The sequence below is a fragment of the Callorhinchus milii genome, unplaced genomic scaffold (assembly GCF_018977255.1).
Source record: "Callorhinchus milii isolate IMCB2004 unplaced genomic scaffold, IMCB_Cmil_1.0 Scaffold5, whole genome shotgun sequence".
In the NCBI taxonomy this organism is placed as follows: domain Eukaryota; kingdom Metazoa; phylum Chordata; class Chondrichthyes; order Chimaeriformes; family Callorhinchidae; genus Callorhinchus; species Callorhinchus milii.
The window spans coordinates 34,084,678-34,104,158 of record NW_024704746.1 but is presented as its reverse complement, the minus strand read 5'-3'; the positions used below and the strand labels follow the sequence as shown (position 1 = coordinate 34,104,158).

The 19,481-nt window shown below is 37.8% G+C and overlaps 1 protein-coding gene across 4 annotated transcripts in view; it reads right to left on the bottom strand.

Annotated features, from left to right (window-relative positions):
• Positions 1 to 2,489: 2,489 nt before the first annotated feature.
• Positions 2,490 to 19,481, bottom strand: part of cunh12orf56 (chromosome unknown C12orf56 homolog) — a 19,645-nt gene continuing 2,653 nt past the window's right edge. The window contains exons 2-14 of one of the 4 annotated variants that reach the window (XM_042335856.1): positions 18,439 to 18,607; positions 15,954 to 16,023; positions 14,408 to 14,876; positions 14,240 to 14,322; positions 13,843 to 13,978; positions 12,826 to 12,932; positions 11,218 to 11,307; positions 10,387 to 10,513; positions 9,871 to 9,945; positions 6,469 to 6,546; positions 5,811 to 5,989; positions 4,115 to 4,222; positions 2,490 to 2,867 (exon numbers count right to left, since the gene is read on the bottom strand). In XM_042335856.1, coding sequence (XP_042191790.1) covers positions 2,720 to 2,867; positions 4,115 to 4,222; positions 5,811 to 5,989; positions 6,469 to 6,546; positions 9,871 to 9,945; positions 10,387 to 10,513; positions 11,218 to 11,307; positions 12,826 to 12,932; positions 13,843 to 13,978; positions 14,240 to 14,322; positions 14,408 to 14,876; positions 15,954 to 16,023; positions 18,439 to 18,607 — 1,839 coding nt within the window. In that variant the 3' untranslated portion in view covers positions 2,490 to 2,719. Of the gene's footprint in view, positions 2,868 to 4,104; positions 4,223 to 5,810; positions 5,990 to 6,468; positions 6,547 to 9,870; positions 9,946 to 10,386; positions 10,514 to 11,217; positions 11,308 to 12,825; positions 12,933 to 13,842; positions 13,979 to 14,239; positions 14,323 to 14,407; positions 14,877 to 15,953; positions 16,024 to 18,438; positions 18,608 to 19,481 lie in introns of all 4 variants that reach the window. The other 3 variants (XM_042335857.1, XM_042335859.1, XM_042335858.1) reach the window with 3 other exon arrangements.

Sequence of the window (19,481 nt, the reverse complement as noted above, 5' to 3'; positions counted from 1 at the left end):
CACGACGTCAGGGTGTCACTGTACACGCGGCGTCAGGCGTCACTACACACGGCGTCGCTGTACACGTGGCGTGTGAGCTCGTCACTGTGCAGGAAGGACACGCAGCACTTCGCTGTATTGGCCGTGTGTATATTTGTGCAAATTAAAAAAGATTGGGACAATAATTTTCATTGTTATGAAACTCTGGCTGATTGTATTCAGCATTACTGACCCCAGCGCGTTCAGCGCTGCTGCTACACTTGGAATGACCGGCGTCCGGTCCATGATACAGTTCAAAAGGCAAAGGCCGTGTCTTTTCTGTATCCAGATCCACACGTCAGCCAGAATCCGGTTATTTACCTAAAGCAATGCCCGATGACAACAGAGGCCCGAAAAATGTCATCGAGTCTTACCGTGCAGCAACCATTTCAACTTAAGATGCAAGAGATTGTCCAGAATCGCAGAAAATGGTTAAATTCAATCAGAATAGGAAAGCCAGGTCATTTTCAACACTGCGGAAAATCAGGTTCCAGATTGTGACCAGATTTAAAACCGGTTCACAATTCTGCACAATGTTCCATTTTAAGGCAGAAGGGGGTCATTTTGGATCATACCCGGGTCCGCTTCCTAGTGAACCTCCCTCCCCTGGTTGTGATGACAAAGGGATACTTTATGCATCATTAACCCGGATCTTCCAAATTTCTATCGTATCAATAATCAAGACAATATGAACAAATGCGGTTAAAGCATTCGCAGATGTCTTGAAAAATAAACATGTAAAAATGTACAATGGTATAATCATTTGTGACAAATATGATAAACCTTTCAGCGTCAGCAGCATTCGAACAGATCAATCAATGTCTCAAAGGTAGTTTAGGCTAATAAAACATAGTTCCATAATAAACTCAAGGATGCACCGTCAAAGCAACAAATGCACTGAAAACGGACACAAATCGATGGTTGTAGTACCACGTTTGCTTTAATGAAATAGTTTTATGGATCAAAAATCATGTTTTCAGAACCACTGTAGGCATTCAAAATACAGTCACTCTACAGTAAATCCCACAGTGCTTTAAGACACCTTCCCAATGTGAAAGGTGCCGGTTCATCCATAAAATACAAAGTCAATCCACTTCATAGTATATCCTGTGAAGCGCTTTGAGTCATCTCAATGATATGAAAATGCACTATATCAAGTGCAAGGATTATTATTATATCAGATGAAAGGATTAATATTAATAAGAACAATGCTTTACAAATGAGAAATGCAAACTAAACTAATTCTTTTTTTTAAAAAAAACACAATTGTTTTACAAAATGAGGCTTCTGAAATGTTTGTGCACTTGTCACATTATGCTATCTATCTCCTTTTTCCTCCCATGGAAAAAGGAGATAGAAAACCAAGATAGCCAGCAGGTTATTTGACAGTAAGAAGTATCAGTCAAACCTGATGAAGGCAGTTTAGGGTGATACAACATAGTTTAATAATAATAAACTACAGGTTTAACTGTATATTAATCAGTAGGCAGTTTTACAAAATATAATTCTAATAAGAATTCTTGCATTTGATACTGTACTTATCACGTCGTTGAGACATCTCAATAATAATCCTTGCATTTGATATAGCGCTTTTCACGTCGGGAGGACGTCCCAAAGCGCTTCACAGAACACACTGTGAAGTGAATTGACTGTATATTTGTGGGCGAACGCGGCAGCCAATTGTGCACAGCAATGTCCCACAAACAGTCGTAGATTGAAAATGACCAATTTATTATTGTTTCGTTTTTTTGGAGGGATTATTATTAGGCGTGTGGAGTAAGGAAACTTGCCCAAGGTTTCGCCCTGCCTGGAATTGAACTCAAGTCTCTCGCTTACAAAGTGAGTGCTCTAACTACTGAGCTACAGGACTCCACAAAGCACCTCAAAGCACTTCACAGGATATAATAATCTTTGCATTTGATATAGCTCTTTTCAATAATGCTGTGAAGTGGATTGACTGTATTTTGTGCACGAAACATGGCAGTCAGTTGCATGCAGCAAGGCCCCACAAACAGCCATGGAGTGAGTAACCAAGTTTATTTGGAGGATTGTTGGCCAAGACACCAGGAGAAACTCCCTTCTCCTTTGCGAATAATGCCATGGGATCTTTAACATCCACCTGAACAGGCAGATGGGGCCTGGGTTTAACATCTCATCCAAATAATACACCTTTCTCAGAAAAAGTAGTATTTGTGGAGTCCTGTAGCTCGGTGGTTAGAGCACCTGCCTCACAAGCGAGAGACCTGGGTTTGATTCCTGGCAGAACCAAATGTTGGGCAAGTTGTTAAGTCAATTGGTGGATCACTTCTCCAGGGGTAAATAATTCCTTAAAAAAAATCAGTCACTTCAATCCACGACTGTTGTGGACACTGCTGTGCGCAATTAGCTGCCGCATTTCACCCACAAAATATACAGTCAATCAACTTTACAGTATATTCTGTGAAGCGCTTTGAGATGTCTCGAAGATGTGATAAGACTTATATCAAATGCAACGATTATTATTACTGAGCTCCCAGATTTCAATCAGACTATTCCAGCGTATCACACACTGTTTTCTTCACTTCACATCCCCCATAATTTTGGATATTCTTTTCCTGTATGAACACAAGTGCAGATACACAGAAGATAAATTAAGGAATTAATAAAAAAATTACCATTATTTTGTTAGCTTGCTCTCACTGGTGTACATTCAGGGAAAAGGCTAATGTAATGTGTATACATATAGGCAGTGTTTCAGGACATGATTAGATTTTTCATGGATAATACTTTTCATGGTTTTTCCTCTCTTGCCATGTAGGTAAGCAGCTTTCCTTATTTTCTTTCTTGCATCTGTATAAACATATTTTTGCCTGTAAAATACAAGGAATGCCTACAGATAAGGACTGGCATGAATTTCACAAATACTGTGTTAATGTTTAAACCTTATTTTTGTAAAGGGCATATAAATGTGCTGCAAAAAAGCGAGATTTGTAAAACTTATTTACCTGTGCACACTATTCATAAAAGATAATCTTGTCCCACAACACACTGGAAAAGTACCTTTAAGTTATCAGATTTTTTTTAATTGGCCCAGAATCAGAAGTTCAAATGAAAAGTTAACCATAACTTGGAGAACCAGGGTCGATGGAGCAGACATGAAGCTGCAGATAATCTTTGACATAGTGGTTATCCCTGTTTTCTAAGTCTTTGTTTTCAGTAACCACCAAGGTTAAATTCAGGAGGCATCTATACTTGTTATGGTTGCCTGGTTACATCACCTAATATCAGCAAGGAAAATTCAATGTCAAATTGTAATTTTTCTTAGAGCAAACTAGACATCAAATGAAAACAAGCTTTTGGGAGTAATGCATCTTCCTTTCCTACTCAGTTATTTTAAAATAATTCATTTATCTTATCAATGCATTATTTGCCACTTGCCTTACTGATAGGAATGGCAGCAAATCACATCATGTAAGAAAACAGTTTGATTCAATCATGGGAACATTGTTAAGTTCGTTTTCTGGATGAGATTAAATGCCAAAGGACCCTCTTCATCCAAACCTCTCTTGTGACCTTATAATCTCTCAATTAATTGACAGAAGGAAACCACTGAGTGAATCCTAGGTGGAGGCTTGTGTGCTATATCTATGGAGCTATCTACCTTTACTTCAAATTACAAGGCCACATGAACTGTGTATTTAAGTACATGGAGGCAGTTCTGAGATTTTCATTATCTAGCAGGAGCTAAAGAAATCTGATGTAAAATAATATATTATAAATAATTTAGCATAAAAATACTAAGCACTTTGAGATTTGTTGTACGTATTTTGATTTAGACTTTGGATCTATTTTCCAATTAAAAAAGAGAGAAAAAAACGATCAACAAGTGTCACATATAAATCAAGGCGTCTCGTGGAGGCTTCGGATAGAACCCTCAACAAGTTGAAAAGATAAGTTTCAATTCCTTACCAGAATGCAATTATAAAACCAGAGTATACATTTTACACTGTAGTTAAATACTTGTCTGAATGCATCTATTTTATACCGTTAGCATCATTAAACCTTCATACTTTGTTCTAGTTAATCTATCTCAGAACTTATTCATACTCAAACCGACTTATGGAAGACAAAGCCAAGCACTTCTTGGATGAGTCGGATGGTAGGCTTGGTGATTGCAAGGTGAGCTGGGAGCATCATTTCCACAGCTGGACTCTGGATATAATACCTGTAACAAGCATGTGAAGAGTAAGGTTTCTACAGTAGCAGTTAATAAAAACTACAATCCCTAGTCTTTGCATAGGTAGAACATGTCCGCCAGCACAATAGAGGGAACAATGTAAATGGTCTCAGTGACTATGCAATAGGGAAGGAAACAAAATGTATATTTTGTGGGCGAAACACGGCAGGCAATTGCGTACAGCAGTGTCTCACAAACAGTCGTGGATTGAGTGACCAAATTATTATTATTATTTATTATTTTTTAAATTATATTTATTATTCCCAGCTACTAGTACTGTACTCCAATTTGTATTATGCCAAAATTATTAGTAATACGAATAAGGCTATAGAATAACAAAGACAGCCCTTGACTTTGTGGATTCATTTTAACCCATTATCCTGTACTATATTATAGATAATAAATATTGATTAATAAACAAACAATGATTACTGAACCTCCAGCCTAGCTTGGAATCAGTACGTCAGCAAGAATGTTTACAGAGAGGCTGGTGATGTAGGAATCAAATGTACCGCTTTCAGTCAGTATCATAGGTTTCAAAATTCAATTGCAATCAAACCACTGATGTTATTCTCATAGTGGTTTAATTAACTACAACAAATACTACTTTTATTATTTGCATTGATATTGCGCCCTTCATGCAGTATAACAGTACAAGTATGAAGCACGTCTTTTTCTCGTACTCTGTACTTAAATTACGTTACCATAAAAAATAGGTATTTGAGTCATATTTGGGGAAAAAAGATTAAATCTCGCTGCATTTCCAGGAAACCTGGTATTGCTCTATGACTCATCTGCACTAGAGGGCAACCTTATTGTGTTTTGTTTATATAGATGGACAGTAGTTCAGTCCCGCAATACTACTGTAACAGTCATTCTTTTTTGGTCAAACTCTTGTATCAAAGCCGCACTGTAAAAATTTACCATCTCTGTGAATGACCGTGGATTCTTAATTAAAACTTCAATGGTAAAATCACTGACTTATTCTGTCTTCGACAGCCTCAGATTTAGACTGGAACTATATGACTTCTCTGTGAGAATGCACTCAATCCTGTACCTGTAATATCGTCCCCACTGAGCCTGAGCTGAGCAAGACAGTCAGGTAGAACTCATCCACCATCAGGGGACAGAGTTTGTGAGAATCACCATATTAGATTGAGAATTATGTTCTAATATATTAAAGGGATAATAAGAATCAGATGCAATAGGGTTTCTCTGGGAAGGTAACATTTCACACTGAGGAACTGGGAGAAACCGAGATTGGCATAATGCTCAGTAAAGTGGCATTTTTGTATTCTTATGTTTAACAATACAGCAAATGGAAACAAAGTCAATCCACTTTACAGCTTTGAGACATGTTGAAGAAATGATAAGGCGCTATAGCAAATTAAAGAATTATTATTATTATTAGGAAAATAGCAGATAAATTAAATTTAAAAATCTGCCACGAGGTAATATTCTATTCTATTGTTCCTATGAATCGCCTTCAAAATAGTTGATTTGTAACTAGTAATCACGAAGATAGTAAGATGAATGTTAAATTCAGAGAAAGGTATAGATCCTGTACGTTCCTTACCTGAACTCCTCATTGTATTCATTCTTGATGTGTGCTGCTAAATCAGTGTTGTACTGGATGCAGGTGTTAAGGATGTAGAATTGTTGGAAAAGAAGCAGTACCTGAGCAGGACTAATAGTATCTAGTGGAGGTGTTACTGTCTTAATTAGGCGTTTCATCATATGCTCAATAAAAATGACCTGTAACAGAAGAATGCGTGCATTAACTCATTCCATTTCACAGAAACACAATAACTTGTACTGTCTCAAATAGTAACAGCTTAGTTTATTGAAACTAATCACTGCTTACAGCAGGTATTGTCCATTATCCTCTCCATACACTTTTAAATTATGAAGTTTCAATGATGGTGAATCATACAGTTGTAAAGTCTTCAAAGTCACGGTTTGATGCCATATTAATGCTATACACAATCCTGGGAGGTTATGTGGCATAAATTGACTTGTAGACTGATTTTTCCCTCTTGTAAAGAAATAGACAATATTCACCAAAGCCTTTCTACCTACCAGGTGTGTAAAACAAATATGTCAGTTCCTATAAACTTCAGTAGGCATGCATTTAGGTCAATGCATTTCAAGTATATACTGTATGAGGCCTCATATACTTCTGTCTGATACAGTCTATGCAACTAGCATATAATCCATACAATGCTCATGCTCACCATAGAAGGAATATTGTGAAAACTAGTCATCAACCATCCAACTGTTATAAAGTTCTCTGAGCTTGATCCCCAATTTCCCTGTGAAGTTTATTGGAAATTGAAGAGAACACAGGTTAAATTAAATCCTGCCCGAAAAAAAACACTCACAGATGATCAAGAAAATATAAGAAAATTTGGAATTGGAACAGCCAGTCAGTCAGCACTGCTTGAACTGCAGGGTTTCCTGTCTCTAAACAACACTCTATCAAAAATAAGGTTAGCTATTGCAGCTGTACACTTGGGCTATAATAGGAAAAACAAATACATCCAGGAATCCTGATGCTGATCACTATTTAGTGACACATTTACTAGAACCTGCATGACTGTGTGTATCTGTTGAAGACAGGCTTGGGCTCAGTTATGATGCCCCCACAGCCAAGCAGTCGTCTGACAGTCATTGATTGTATCACACATGAAGAATGGCCACTTGGGTAAGGCATGAATCTGAGCCTTCAGAAGATGTGGGGGAAAAAAGCAAAGAACATTTTTGTTGAAATATATCAAAATCAGTCTATTCAGACTAAACCTGATTCACACCCACATGAACATTTACATTTATTTAGGATAATAATTTGTAAAAATCAGAGCCACGAAAGATTGAATTTAGCCATGTATCATAAGAGTTGGAACAAATTAGATAGTCAAGTGTGGGCCAAACATCGTTACAATTTATAACAAAGCTTCGCCAGATGGCCAGTGCGCAAAGACCACCCAACAGCATAAACCCATACAGACCAGGCGGTCATGTTCATTTGCCAGTTTGTGCTGTTCGTCTGAAGGCGTAACAATTGGGTACTACAACTGCCCACTGTGTATTTGGGCTAGGAAGAGAGTGTGTGTGGGCTAGGAAGAGAGAGTGGATGGGGTGGGTGCGGAGGGAAATCAGCCAGGATCCCTGCTTCTGATTCAGATCAAATGGGTCCTAATGGAAAATAATTGTGTGTAGATGATGGAAGAGGCCAGGATTATGAATTGGCTGTGATTTCCCTCAGTCTAGGTTCACGCAGATATTTGGATGAGGTAGTGGAAGGCAACCAGCTCCCATAGAACTGTACACCAACATAGATATGTCAGCATCTTCACAAGACAGGAGAAAATTAATGGGAGATTCTTTAAAAAAAATTGCTAGATTGATTTTAACCATGTGTGCAGCAAGTCACCGTTCTGTACTGCATTAGAATTCTTAGAATAAATAAAATCGGAAACTCCATTGAAATGTTCTTTTAGTTCACTACAAAGTACGAGTTACCATTGAACAGCTGATGACACTGTTCTTAAATACAGAAAAATAGATGTAATAAAACTGGTCTGCTGCCAATTGTGGATACGTTTACAATCAAAACATGTATATCTTCCATTTTTGCTTGCCATTTCCCACCCCTTGCTTAGGCCCCACTACACTATGTGATATTCCCTGAGTAAGAACTCCAATCTCGTCCTGGTCTTGTGCCAAATCCGTCTATCATGCAGCTATGATGAGTGCATTAATGAGTCAGTACTATGCATATTTCAGCAGATTGTATCTGTTATGGGACTGTTCTATTCTTCTATTTAAAGCTCCTCACTCGGTTTCTTTCCAGATAACCAGGGCCAAAGAGATAAAACACTATACAGGATTGCAAGTTTTATTGCATTTCCCTTGACAACAAGTTCTGTGGTTAGGGTTTCCATGACAACCCAGTGTTCTGGTTTCTCCCCCTTCCAGCATAAGGCAAGGAGCTAAGCAGCATATTTGGAAATGGTTCTGTTTCAGAGGATGAATCGGGCTTGAAGCCAGAAAAATATAAACTGAGTAATAATAATCTAACAATCTTTGTATTTGAATTAGCACCTTATTACGTTGTCAAAACATCTCAAAAGCTATTGACAAAACTTACAGTAAAGTGTATTTTAATAATAATAATCCTTGCATTTGATATAGCGCTTTTCACGTCTTCTAGATGTCTCAAAGCGCTTCACAGAATATACTGTAAAGTGAATTGACTGTACACTTGTGGGCAAAACGCGGCAGCCAATTGCGCACAGCACAAACAGTCGTGGATTGAAAATGACCAATTTATTATTGTTTTGTTTTGGAGGGATTATTATTAGGCGTGTGAAGTAAGGAAACTTGACCAAGGTTTAGCCCTGCCAGGAACTGAACCCAGGTGTCTCGCTTGCAAGGAGAGTACACTAACCACTGAGCTACAGGACTCCATGATTATAAATGAGAAGATGCTGGGAATATAGAACAGCTGAATCGGTATTTGCAAGCATTCATATTATATTAAAATATGAAATTTATTATATTAATATAAAAAATTTATAGGTGAATGGTGAAGCCAATTTATGCAAATCAATACTCCGCAAACAGCCATGATGGGAACGACCAATTATTGCTTTTTGAAAAGTGCCATGGGATCTTTAACATCTTCCAGCTAGACAGGACTTCAGTTTAACATTTCACCTGAAGACAATGCAACACTTCCCCAGCACTGTATTTGATTGTCAGTCTAAACAGTGACTCCGTACAGTTTGTTTCGTGGCTGTTTGATTGCTGTTCGCAAATTGTGATGCCGCTTTTGCCCACAAATACAGTCAATCCGTTTCACAGTAAATCCTGTGAAGTGCTTTGAAATGTATTTCCTACATGATAAAGTGCTGTAATAATAATAATCCTTGCATTTGATATAGCACCTTATCACGTCTTTGACGCGTCTCAAAGCGCTTTCCAGAACATATCGTAAAGTGGATTTACTGAATTGAATTGATGGTATATTTTGTGGGTGAAACTTAGCAGTCAATTGTCCACAGCAGTGTCCCATAAACAGTTGTGGATTGAAGTCACCAATATTTTTTTTGAAGAAATTATTACCCCCAGAAAAGCGATCCGCCAATCTACTAACACCCGGGTTCCTATTTACTGCTAGGTTAAGAGAGGCATGTGGAGTAAAGAAACTTGCCCACCACTTTGCCCGGCTGGGAATCGAACCCAGGTCTCTTACTTGCGAGGTGAGTGTTCTAACCACAGAGCTACAGGACTCCACCAAATGCTATACCAAATGCAACGATCATTATCACCTGAGGAACACAAGTCTGAGGATCACAAGTCATTAACTTCAGGAGTGAAGGATAAGAGGAAAAAGATTGAAAAGGTGGCAAATCTAAGAAAAACAGAACAAGTTACCCTTCGCTACTCGTGTGATTCAACCTACTAGTATTTCAGCAAGTTTAAAGAGCAGTGTTTGCAGAAATCATATGAGTAGGTCATCTGCTTTCTTCAGTACCTTTCCTGCTTTCTTCTTAATATTAAACAACAATAACTTGCACTTAGTGCCTTCCACACAGGTAGCGTCTCAGAGCGCTCAAACACATTATACTCACCTGATGTGCAGTGAGGATTATCTCAAACAGTACTGCTGTTGCTGCATCATTGTAGCCCGTCAATACTTTCTGTAACTGATGAGGCAAATAAACCACAAAGCGCAGTTAAATTCTGCTAACTACTACAAATAATATAATAAAAATGTATATAGTACCTTTCATGGAGGATGCCCCAACATGCTTAATAATAATAGTTTGGTACCCAAGCTGGGGACAGAAATAGGGATTGTGGGGAGGAGAAAGATGACCGATAGTGCAGTCAAAGAGGTATCTAAAAAGCACGGTCAAAGAGTAGATTGTGAGATGGTATGTAAAAAACAAATGTGAACTCAAATACATGTTCATTGTCTATCAAACAATTCCAATTGTCGTGTCCATACAACTGTTCATTTCATTGATTTCATATGTGAACTGATTAGTAAACTAGATAAAGACGCAAGCACCAATTAATTCAATTTAAAATAGTTAGCGGGAAGGGAATTAAAAGGTGTACATTTACACACTTTAGATGCTCACCTCTACGTCTTCAGACTTGTCTGAACCAGCAGAAGGAACTGGGGCTTTGGTGCCAGATAACCAAGATGATTTTGGGATAAGAGGTTCACTTAATAAAACTACGAGCAAGTCACTGGTCGATTTACCCCTAACAAATGGGGACAAAGAAGCCAGGCATCTTAAAATCAAATCTGTATAGAATATTGAATTACAGTGACTACATAAGATGTCAGAAGTGTTCATGCTATCAAGTCTTTGGGGGGGTGATGATGTGATAATTATCAGTTATGATGATCACATTGTGGGATATTCAATGCGCCCACACCCCTACCCTCGTGACTTCTTTCAAGTATCAAAGCTACTCGATGCAGCCATTCAGCCAGCGTGTGGTGCTGTTGAATGCTGTGCTGTTTCTGATATTGCAGTGCCAGTTTGAGAAATGCCAACTGCCTGCTGTGTGCAATTGGCTGACGCGTTTCTCCAACAAAATATACAGTCAATTTTCTTCAGAGTATACTCTGTGAAGCATTTTGAGTTGCTTTATTAACTCAATTTTTTTAAAAAAATTGCAAAAATAATAAAAGTACAATGGGTATCATGTTGCACAAAAAGTATACAATGTCCAATTTCCAATTGTTATCCAGCTGCTAACGCTGGACATCATCTAATTCCTTGATGTGTTAATCTAATTTCACAGAAAATTAAAGCTTTCCAAGTTCAGAGTTGTTCTCAAGTTCACACAAGTGGAAGCTACATTTCAGCAATAAGCTTGACTTTATGACATTCAAAAGAAAACAGGAGAGATTACTGTACAATGTCTACAATTATTTAAATCATTTTGGGCACACATACCGTTTAAAATTCAGAGCAGCCTGGCGGGTTGGCTCAGTGTCTGTTTCCCTCAACATTACTCCTAATGTCTGTACGATTAAAACACATAACCTAAGCACATAAAGGGAGAAAACAGGAGTAGTTACATATTTGTAATCTGTATTCTGGAACATCGGTTGAACAAATAGTGCATGAGGTGACATTGAGAATTTCACAATCACTGAGGCTCAATAACACAAGGAGTAAGACCACAGGTTTAATTGACAAATTTGCCCAGTTTCCCATCTGTACTGCATGGGTTGGATCCTGAGAGGAAGAGGAAGGAGGCTGCTGCATCTACTAGCAAATGGGGGGGGGGAAGGGAGTACTCAGAAATTCCAAATCGAAAACCTCCACAATCTCCAGATCATCCAAAAGCTGTTGCCTGTATCCTCTCCCACCCCAGGCTGTGTGACCACCATTCTCGCCTGGCTCTACTGGACCCTTTTTGCTTAGCTGTGATCTATGGCATTGGCAGAACACAAGTTGGATGCATTCGCAAAAGGAAGGCAGCTTTTGAAGAAAATCAACAGCCTGATAGAGAACGTGTCCCTTTGAACTCTCAGTATGAGGGCATTGATAACCTGACATGCGAGTGGTTCCAGCATGACCCTGGTCTCAACATGCCTGTGTCTGGCACCATCATACAGGAGAAAGCACTCAGCCTTCCATCATCACTTGGCAAAACTGGCTTCAAGGCATTAAATAGCTGGTTTAGCTGTTTCAAGGCCAGACACAACATTGGGTCTGCAATCATGTCTGGGGAAAAGGATGATGTTGAACCTGCTATTGTTGACAACTTGAAAGAGAAACTCCTTGAGAATACAGCTGGCTATGCACACAAGGACATCTTTAATACGGCTGTTGTTTTCAGGGCTCTCCCTGACAGGAGCCTTCCAGTTCATGGTGATGGCTGCACTGGTGTGAAGAAATCCAAAGACCGCACAACCGTGTCTTTTGACAGTCAACATGGAGGGAGATTTTGAACAGAGAGTTGTGACAGGGAAGTGCTGCCTTTAGGAATTTGAACATCAAGACTCAGGAACAGGAAGAGCAAGCAACAACATCAAAGACCCTTTCAACAACAATGTTCATTTATATTGTGCCCTCCACTCCGGGCAGCATCTGAGTGCTCTGACTTGCGCTGATGCACTGGGTTTGTTGGGATAAGTGAAGGACTTTTGCCTTGATCATGGACTTGACACGTGGCAGACTTTGGCTCATGCTGAGGGTCAGCTGCTGGCCAAGGCAGTGCAGGTTAAATCAGCAGCCAGGAAAACAGTGCTGGACACTTTCTTCAAGTAATGAACATTTTGTGTGATTTTAACTTCTAATATAAGCTTTAAATAATGAAACCTAAGATCTGGTTTTAAATGTGACAATGCCTTTATTTTAATGAAATTGCAAAGTATGGTTGTTGAATGTTCATCACCCTTGCCCATTACCAATGCCCTTAACATTACATCAGTGACCTGAATCATCTGACCTGTTTCAGTAGTCAGGTAGGTCACTTTTGCCCAGTCACTCGAGTGACCGGATTAGTGAGGTTCTACTGTATAAAGCAGCAATTGCATGGAAACACATTATTACCGTAGTTCATCTACTCTGAGGTTTTTGTTGTGCTGCGCAGCAATGTTCTGTGACTTTGGCAAGTACTCCTGAAGCTTTCTGACGAGAAAGGGATACAATTCGAGTGACTGCAGACAGGTTAGAAACAGAACAAAAAGTACTTTAGAGAAAATTCCAAAATGAAAACAAAGCAGAGTAAAATGACAAATATTTCAGAATTTATCCATTGTCTAATAAATACAATCTTGCAGATCTTCTTTGTCTATCTTTTTAGGACAGATGTAAAATAACCCCAAATTACTTCAAATACACAAATTTCCACCTGCAGTAGCCTGTAGGTTAGTGCTTCTCTCACTGGAGATGAGGCAATTGAGAGTAGACATATTAAAAGGAGTTTACAGTTATGAAAGGTTCCAAAAAGGTGGACATATAAGGCTAGTTAGTCATCCAGAATAAGGGGGCCAAAAGCACATCTAAAAGGAAGTTTAGGAGGAACTTATTTATGCACAGGGTAATGAGAATGTGGAACTCATTGCTGAAAGCCATGGTTGAAGCAGAAATAACAATATATTTAAGAAGACATAAAGCATACATGATGAAGAAAGGAACATAGGATATGGGAGAGGGGATCAGGGTGTCTGGAGGCTCATGTGGAGTGTAAACACTGCCACTTCATTCAAATTTAAGGCTGAGGTGGATATATTTCTGTTAGGTAAGGGATATGAGGCAAGAGCGTGTAATTGGAGTTAAGGTACAGATCAGTCATGATCTTACTGAATGGTGGAACCGGCTCGAGGGGCTGATGGCCCACTCCTGTTTCTATGTTTTTTTCCTGTGTGCCTATGGTCATGTTGCCCCTATCCATGGCTAGGCGTCAAACTCCACCACTGTTAAGTGCTCTGACATGCTACCCCGCTATGTAAATACAAGTTGTTGCTATTGCAATTTATTATAGTTTGTATGCATAATTCACATTTTATTAAAAGGTATCCTATATCCAATGATGCTTGAGGACAGTTCATGAAAGAAAGAGCATACTTTCCAGAAGAGTTTTTTTATGGTGTAGTTCCTGCACGCTATCGTTTGCAGCTCCTGTTGTATTAAGGATATCTGCTTCAATGTACTATGACCACGGAGTAGCTCAGAGCTCAGCTGATTGAAGGTCTCCTCTAAACTGGCACAAGAAAGACAAGGTTCGTGATCACTTTTATACAAAGCTTTCAACATCTGCATTGTGATCATTTTAACTAAAGAGCGAGGTTACAATTTTTATTTATCTAAAATTAAAGAAAATCAATAGAAATCTAAATTTGCAACTGAGTAGAAAGTACCATATTATATATAATACAAAAATACATATAAAATGCATTGATAAAGGAGTTCTCCGTTCTCTCCACAAATGTTTTGGGGGGTTTGTTCTCCCCATTGAATCTACCTGTGCATTTTCTGACTCCGACCAGGAGAGGATGATAGACTTAATCTTCTTGTGTAATCTGGATCTTGCATTAATGTTGATTGCTGCGGACAACAGAAAATCAAACTAAACATAAAAATACAGATAAAGAGGTGCAACTGAATAAAAGAGGGCACCGGAGATACTTACAATCATATAATTATTCCAGGAGCTCTTTAAAAGCAGATATAACGGAGAGGACATGGAAAGCACATATAGGTGTAGTTCAGATTCTTTTTCCTCAGTAAACTTAGTTCTCTTCTTGTCCTGTTCCGGGTTCAATGTCAGCTTAGTTGTGGGCACGTCAGGAAAATTGATGCTTAAAGCATTGGGAACCTGACTCCAATTACCAAGTCCGAAAGATATTGGAGTTTCCTTCGTGCGCAAGCAATCATGAGAAGTGCAAGGCAACTGTTCAACTAAGACTGTGTTGGGTAAAGATGGTCCTGGTTCAGTCGAATGATGATACTCTTTCACTGGAGGTTGTGGCAGTGGACGGTGGACTTGAGTTGAAGATAAACGACTTGTTTCGTTATCTTTGTCCAATTTCCCGAATACTGTGGAGTCAGTCAAATTTTTTAATCCAGTATTCAGCTTCTCAGAAAATCCTCTCTGCTGCCTGAAGTTTGAAAAACACACTGATGTATGTCATTGAACAGATTTGCATTATTTCAACACATGGCAGTAAATTAGGCAGATTGATTGACTTTAGAACATAAGATTATGTGAGAAAGCAACTACCCAATGTTCTTTCTATTCTGCAGCTAATTAAACTTTGATATCTGATAAAAGTCTTTCATAACTACTGATAACAGATTAGGAACTAAATTTGTTGAGTCTCAGATTTACATTGTATTGAAAATGGCTGTAAAGTTAAATGGTTGTAATTAAACCTGAGTTGGCAGAATCCAAGGCTGAATATTTGTCTCTCAGAATCTGATTGATATACTGAATATATTTCCAATATTTTTGGTTAAATGTTTCATGGTCCTATTTGAAGAGATGGGTACAAGCCAACATTATCCCAGAGAGAGAGAAAAAAACAATAGTCATTCTCTTCATGGTTGTTTGTGGGACATTGATTGCTGTGTACAAATTGAGAAGAGGGCATATTGGTTTAGTCATTACACTTTACATTAAATACTGCAAAGGACTTTGAAATATTCAACGAGGTATAGTGAGGCACTATATAAAATACGAGTGTTATTATAAATTAGGAGTAATTCTGTGTTTTGTCTAGGCTGCATTCTAATCCAGGTACCAGAAATGAAAACGCATTTGCTAAACTACTGCACCAACCAGTGGTCGAAAAATGAACTGGATACAACTTCTGGTTGTACATTTGCTTTGAGGAAGTGTATAACAGAATTCATACCCAAGTTAATGTGAATTGCATAGTTATTCTAGAGCATTCCAAATCCATGTCTGAATCTTCACTGAGATCTTAATGACAACAAAACACAGCCTTCAGGAATATTTTTACAAAAGTACTAGACTCAGCCTGGAGTTGAAATGCTCTGTCAAAAATGAGCTTTGGTGTTTATTTAAAATGAAAACATAATTTTTTAAAAAGCAGGTACTCCATAAGTAGTATCCATTATGCAAACAACTTTACAATAGAATAATAATCTCTATAACCTATGAAAATGGGTCACCATTGCCTTGAGTATAATGATGGGTTTATTACATTTCCCACCTGATACAATCTTCATTCAAATGTTTCCCAGTGCCCAGTCCTCTGGTCCATGAGCTTTCACCACTGACAGCTAAAATTAAAAAACATTTGGTTTCAAAAAAAGTTAAATTAAGTATGAATAAATAATTAACTTCAGCCCACAGTTATAACTCTGCACATTTTAAGACTAACTATTTATCAGTCAGTTATTATATACAAGATGTTACATATTTAAATGTAGTGCTTTCAGCTGCTTTTAATCGGCCGCAGTTCTGTTTTTATATTTATGACTGGTCAGAGTGAGGCACATTAAATAACCATGTGCTTGGTTTCCAGTTTCCTCCAATGCTCTGAGCCCCACTGCATACAACCAGGCACATGAATTTTGTTTCATTCATCACATCCACGTGCCTGTATGTAAGCTGCCCACTTGTGTGCAACTAAGTTCATCTATTTGCAGTTATGTTTATGTACTGGAACAAGTCTACCAATTGCGGAGTCAGACTTGTGTAAGTTGATAGCAGATGTTCAAAATGTCATGATATGAGATATCAATACCTGCACCTGACCATAAGATCCTCACCTGACCTCCGTTTACTCAGAAAGCTGTTATGTGAGCCATAATGTTGCTTTCCCCAGATCCCTCTCCAATAAATCATGGTCTCATTGTTTTTACCCACATCTTAAGACACATAGCAAGTGAATCATTTAAAAAAAAATAAAGGTAGGCAATGAGTGAGTTGAAGACATCTGTCCCAAGGTATGCACAACCAGACCAATTCCAAAACACCAAGCTAATCTCTCAGTATTACCTGGCATCAAACTAAAGTGTACATGAAGCTTCACCCAATGATTCAGTTGATAAAAGCAACTCCTAGTGCAAACCTGAGCAATACAAGATACTGGAAAGTTTCAGGTTCTATTATGTTCTGTGCTGACTTAGTTGACAACAAGAATCATGACAGTGGTGCTACAATTGGCTTCAGTGCTGCTGGCCCAGAGAAGGAAAAATTAGTCATAGTTCCCACTCCTCTTCATGATCAAATGACCTATGTTAAAAAGGCTTGACTGTGACTGTGCTAGATCTGCCCCCCATCTCACTGGTCAAATGGTTCACTGACCATCATTGTCTGTGCTAACACATAAACATTGGGACAATGGACTGAGGTCATGGAACTGTACTCCAGCAAAAAGCCTTCAGGAGGAGTGAAAGCAGAATTATTCCCTAAAAAAAAGTCAGGTCAACAAATGATAATGAAACTAGGGGAGGGCAGAAAAAGGATAAGGAACTATCATTGGTAACAATTCTGAAACATTAAGTCTTCGCTTTTGCTCCCTTTCAATGCTACATTTTAACAATGAATAAAGGTCATGTTGCAATGATTATAAGTACAGAATAAATGTCAACAATTGGATACTTTGCAAAAGAGACTCAGGTATCATTTCTGACCTTATTCAAATATTTTGTTAAATCCCAATACTTTATTGTAGATAATTATAATGTACCAAAGATTTTATTCTGACAACGCTTACTGAAGAGACATTAGAAATGTTTTTTTATGTCTTTTGTAACCCTACTATTGGTGAAAGGATTTTAATGGGGATCATTATCTTTATAGTTATCCCCATTACAAGGCTGCAGGCTCAAAATGTTTGAAGAAACATAATCTATCCTGATAAAAGACAGGTAATAAAAATCAACCATTTTATAGGTTCAATGGTAGCGAGAGATTACTGAAGGCAGACACAGTTTTCTTATCATTTCATCACATATAGAAATACCAATGTTAATGTTATCTATAGAGTATTTTACAAGAGCTAAAATTGTCCAAACTATCATAAAACTAAATGCAATCACATCCCCGAATATATGCAATATAAATCATATGTTAACGAGTCTCCATAAGGACTGAAAATGCATCATAAAATGCCGTCTGTGAACAGGTTACATTGATCAAGACCTCATTGTTGGTAAAAAGCTTTTCTTCTGTGTCAACCTGAGATTTATAAAACGCAAATCTGGGGCTCATTAAACATAAATGAGATTCTGACACATGAGCCTTTTGGCTCTGAAGTTCATACAGAATTTCCCCCCACCGCACACTTCATTTACTCTAGTTATGTAAATAACCCAAATCTGTGGAACATAATAATTGCTCTGTTCAAAAACATTAATCATAATGTTATTTGTACTCTAAACATGCCATTATTGTTCAGGCTTCAGAATAAAAGATTTGTTTTACTGTTAACTGAGAAATATGCACATCAGTTAATATGAGCAAAAACAGATTTGTACATATTAAGTTGCGGGTTGGAATCAAGTTTTGCCCACAAAATATATAGTCAATTCACTTTACAGTATATTCTGTGAAGCACTTTGAGATGTCTTATTGATGTGATATGGCGCAATATCAAATGTAAGGAGTATTATTATTACTAACTTTGCTGTACTAGATCGATTGCTTTAGAATCAAAATGATTTCTGCTCAACTTGTGTTTCACATACCTTCCTCTTGGCACAAAACACTGCTTCTCCTTCTGGCATTGCTATGAATAGGAGAGAACAGTTGGTTTTTACTCTGAGATTTCTTCACTGTCCGGGAAATATAAATTATGCGAATGTGTTGTGTTGATTCACGATTCTGACTTTTCAGAAAATTAGCATAATCATCCACCTGAGAGTGAACAAACAATAGTTATTTGAGCTACAAAAAAAATTACTGTTATGAGGAATTTGTAAGGCCAGTTTGGGAGACTGGAAATATTGGCTCATTTCAGACATTTCAGTGTCACCACTGAGCAATTCTCCAGTACCTATTGCCAGTTATCACAATATTTTATTTGTTTATCTAATTCACTGTTAGTTTAACAATTTCATAAATGCTACCTTAGATTTAGCAAATATTATCTGGATACCCAAGTCATTCTTCATACTCTCTTAAGTAAAACAATGCACCATATAATATAGAAACATTTTGCTAATCACTTTATGCACAATATTACTCATAAACACACCTATGAAGTTCCACCCCAGTTTAATACTAATTTTAAAATAGTTGAGTAAAATAGGGCACTATTCTACAAATTTATGAAAAATTATCATTCTCTGGATATCATGAAGCAGAACAAAGCAGCTGAGAAAATGTAATGTTTTTGAATTATTTTTGTTAAATTGGTCTTAAGTTAATTTAAAAAATGGTCAATGCACAAACCAAGCAATAATGAAGGAGACTTCCAGATCTTAATAATAATCCTTGCATTTGATATAGTGCTTTTTCAGTCTTCTAGACGTCTCAAAGCTCTTCACAGAATAGACTATAAAGTGAATTGACTGTATATTTGTGGGCGAAATGTGGCAGCCAATTGCACACAGCTGTGTCCCACAAACAGTTGTGGATTGAAATGACTAATTTTTTATTTTTTTTGAGGGATTATTATCAGGCGTGTGGAGTAAGGAAACTTGCCCAAGGTTTCGCCCTACAGGGAATCGAACCCAGATCTTTAACCACTGAGCTACAGGACTCTTGCATACTACCCTAAACTAATACC